The 3,513-nt window shown below is 38.1% G+C and overlaps 1 protein-coding gene across 2 annotated transcripts; it reads left to right on the forward strand.

Moving 5' to 3' along the window:
- Nucleotides 1–361: 361 nt before the first annotated feature.
- On the forward strand, nucleotides 362–1,208 carry LOC106650094 (putative protein TPRXL). Of its 2 annotated transcripts, none has more exons than XM_014367882.2 (2): nucleotides 362–445; nucleotides 539–1,208. In XM_014367882.2, the coding sequence occupies exons 1-2, from the start codon at nucleotides 401–403 to the stop codon at nucleotides 1,046–1,048; spliced, it is 555 nt and encodes a 184-aa protein (XP_014223368.1). In that variant the 5' UTR covers nucleotides 362–400; the 3' UTR covers nucleotides 1,049–1,208. The 2 variants fall into 2 exon arrangements, with proteins under 2 accessions (XP_014223368.1, XP_014223369.1); XM_014367883.1 differs by having other exon boundaries at nucleotides 378–442.
- The last annotated feature ends 2,305 nt before the right edge of the window (nucleotides 1,209–3,513 follow it).

Below are 3,513 nucleotides of genomic sequence, written 5' to 3' on the forward strand. Positions count from 1 at the left end.
ACACCTGCGAATATTCCGAGCATTCAAATTATTTCACCTAATGGCTCAAGTAACATTGTTCATGAACCAATTATCCAAACTTGAATGAACTTGAGGATTGTTCAAATTTTTTTGGCTAATTATTTCTAGCTTTCATCGACTAATTCATTAGAATTAATTTCCCTTAATCAATAGCAGAACAAGTTGTAACTTGAAGTAAAAAAAATATATAATACTCTATATATATAAATATTTGACAAGGAAAACACTTTCACGACTTTTTTAATTGCGTCGGGTTAATTGAGCTTGTTTATCATTCAAGGTGAACGCTAATAAGTCGCTGTCAAAGTCAAAAAAGACTATTTACCCATACTCAGTTCTAGTTGTGTTAGCAACTTTGTATAACATTAATTTTTTCAAAATGAATAGTTGGATTGTCATAACATTTGGCCTAATTTTGATCGTGGTAATAATTTTACGAAACTCCACAAAGCTTTCTCTAACTATTTAAATTCTAATTGATGTTATTTTGATTTATCTATTGTTTTCATATCGGAAGATTACCGAATCGGTCAAGGCTCAATCGACGTCTGGGCCATCCACTCAAATTGAGAGGCCGCAAGTGATTCCCGTGACTGTAATTCCCATCGAAACGACTTCGACGGCGCCCATCAGTCAGCTATCCAGCGTAACTCCGTCATCGAGCTCTACTACAAAAGTAATTGAGCCCGTTGGTTTTTCAAGACGCCCGCAAGAAAGCCAATCCAGCCCCTCAACAAATAGTTCTCCGAGTAGACAGCAAATGAGCCAATCAAGTGGTCCCAGCTCCTCGACCAAAGCTCCGAGTAAATCGTCCAATAGCTCGTCCAGTAAATCATCAAGTGGATCGTCGAATGGATCGCCCAGCGGTTCGTTTCAAGAACTAGGTGCGAAAAGACGCACGCCAATTATCAACGAGAACTGTACGTGGTCGTCTTTTGGCGTCGAGTCGAACTGCTTAGTCATATACATACTAGCACCGTTCAGAGCATTTGAGAGATTTTCCGCGTTTGTTCAAAAATTGTGGTAGTGTTTGCTCGAAAAATCAAATGCGATCAATATAGTTTGTTTGTTGACGATCACAATATTGTTTATTTCTCTCTTTTTGAAGACATGTATTTTATAGTCGGTATGCAATATAAATCTCGAATCCTTATTAATTCAGGGACATGAATAAATAATACATCTTACATAGGCGTTTAATCATCTCAATCCAAGCAAATTATAAGCAGCGGCGAGTAGCGGCGTACAATATGGCGAGTATGCAAGGCGCATAGATCTTCGAGTTTTCCCCCTGCATTTAGCACTACGTAGCTTTTAAGCAAGCCAAACTGCACGTACACACACGTAGACACTGTAAACGATTGGAATCGCACAAACGATCTAAAGCGCTCAGCGGATAGATCACATTTATGATAACAATGTCTGTGTCTGTGTGTGAGAGTGAGTGTACGGTGCATATTGCTCGTTACACGGACGTATGGCAAACGTACACACACACACATATACGAGGCCGCGTACCAATTCACAACGCACGAAATCCGCTTAGCGCGAGCATACGCATACACAAGAGAGAGTGAGATAGAGCGAGCGAGAAAAGAGAGAGAGAGAGAGAGAGCGAATGCAGTAACGGGTGAAAAAGAAGGAAATGGAGCGGGCGCGCGAACCGAGGGGGTCGTACCGTCGTCGAGCTAATGGTGCAAGATTCGTCACATAGATAAGGTTTTCATGTGTACGCGAGTATATGTACCTATCCGCCAAAGACCAAGCTTATATACTGGTCAGATCAGGACAGACCCCTTAACGCAACTCGAAAAATATGTATCGCGCGCGAGTCCAACGAGAAAAGCGATTAAGTCGCATTATGCAAGTTTCGCTTATCGCGCTAAGTAAGATCTAATATGTCTGTGTATTATGAGATATAATGTGTGTGTGTATGCTTATACGCGCGTCGATCCGATATTTTCCCGCGTATAATAATATTCTGCTAATTCCCTTGTCCGAGGGTATTGCTCCATGTGTCATGGGGCGCTCTCACTCTCTCACTTTCAACTTGGACTCGTCTATTTTACATAAACTCTAGACCAACAGCTTTCATATAGGCAACTAAAGAGCCGAGCGTAAAGTGGTCCGAAAGGAGGGGGATTTTTGGCATTGCTCGGGAATGAAAAAAACACCTGCTTACAATTACAGTAAGCTTAAATTTCATCAGAATTTCTGTGATAAACAATAACTACTAATTTCAAAATAATGAGTTTATCAAAGGCCTAACATTAGCTCATAGCTTAAAAGTTTAGAAAAGCGAAGAGTCCTTTTTTAAAAAGAATCAACTGAATCAAGAAAATCTATAATAGACCTTTTATAAATCTACTGCATTTTTAATTAATATCATATATATTAAGATACAACCGTAAATCCAGATAAAAGCACGCTTTTATCGCCCATAAAGTTGTAATTGATCGCTTATATTAATTTCTTATTACGACTAGTTTATACAAAATCGAAATTGTGAATTTATTAAAGCGTTTTTTTTTTACTAAAAAGGACATACCTGTACTTTAAATCTCTCTAAGAAAATTGAGCTGCCACATATTGGTATTATTCTAATTAGCCTTAATTGGGATCAAGAATTATAAATGGACGATAAATGAATGTGAGAATTTTTCTGAACAACGACTTGATAAGACGACAAAATTGAGTATTTAAATATTCATAATATAAATTGAGCAGAATAACTCAAGTTAATTTTTGACACTATTTTCAAGAACGTCGATACGTAAATGAACCGCAGCTCAAGTACAAGAATCGTGCTGAATATTACAGGGTGCCAAATAACAAAGTGTTACCTGGATCGCTTTTCTGCCGAGGTGCCTCACTTATATCAATGCAAATTGCCGGTAATGGAGGCTCTTAGCTGGAACGCGATCCCAAGGAGAATTTGCTAATAATTTTCATCTACTACTCCTACACCCACACACACCCGTACAGACGCGCGCCGAGCGTGCGTTGTCGTTATATTATGTAGATACGGCCGACCTTTCCCTTGCTCTGTACTCACGCGGCCGCTTATCGCGTGAATTTCCGCAGTTCGAAACCGAAGCGAGTATGCCTTTTTGAAACGCTCATACTTTTTAAAGTAAAAAAGATCTCAAGGTTCCAGTAAATATACCCTGAGGGTGAAATTTAGCGTTTAGCGCACATTTACGATTTAAGAGCAGACTTACCTTAATCAAAAATATATTGTACCGCTGATTTATGTATTACTGATTCATTTACTATACAAATGTCGAAGCCATTTCAAAAATAGATGAAAATAAAGGTGATACATTTGAACATTTGATACATTTCCATAAGTAATAACCAACGAAATAAACTTTTCAAGGTTGGTAATTTAATCATAAACAATTATTTATAGTAGAGATCATGTAAAAAATACGAAAAAATTTTGATATTTCAACTTAGAAGCATGCCCAATGTCTCAAAATTGAGCTGGTT

This window comes from Trichogramma pretiosum, unplaced genomic scaffold (genome assembly GCF_000599845.2).
Source record: "Trichogramma pretiosum strain Unisexual culture from Peru unplaced genomic scaffold, Tpre_2.0 scaffold15, whole genome shotgun sequence".
Lineage (NCBI taxonomy): Eukaryota > Metazoa > Arthropoda > Insecta > Hymenoptera > Trichogrammatidae > Trichogramma > Trichogramma pretiosum.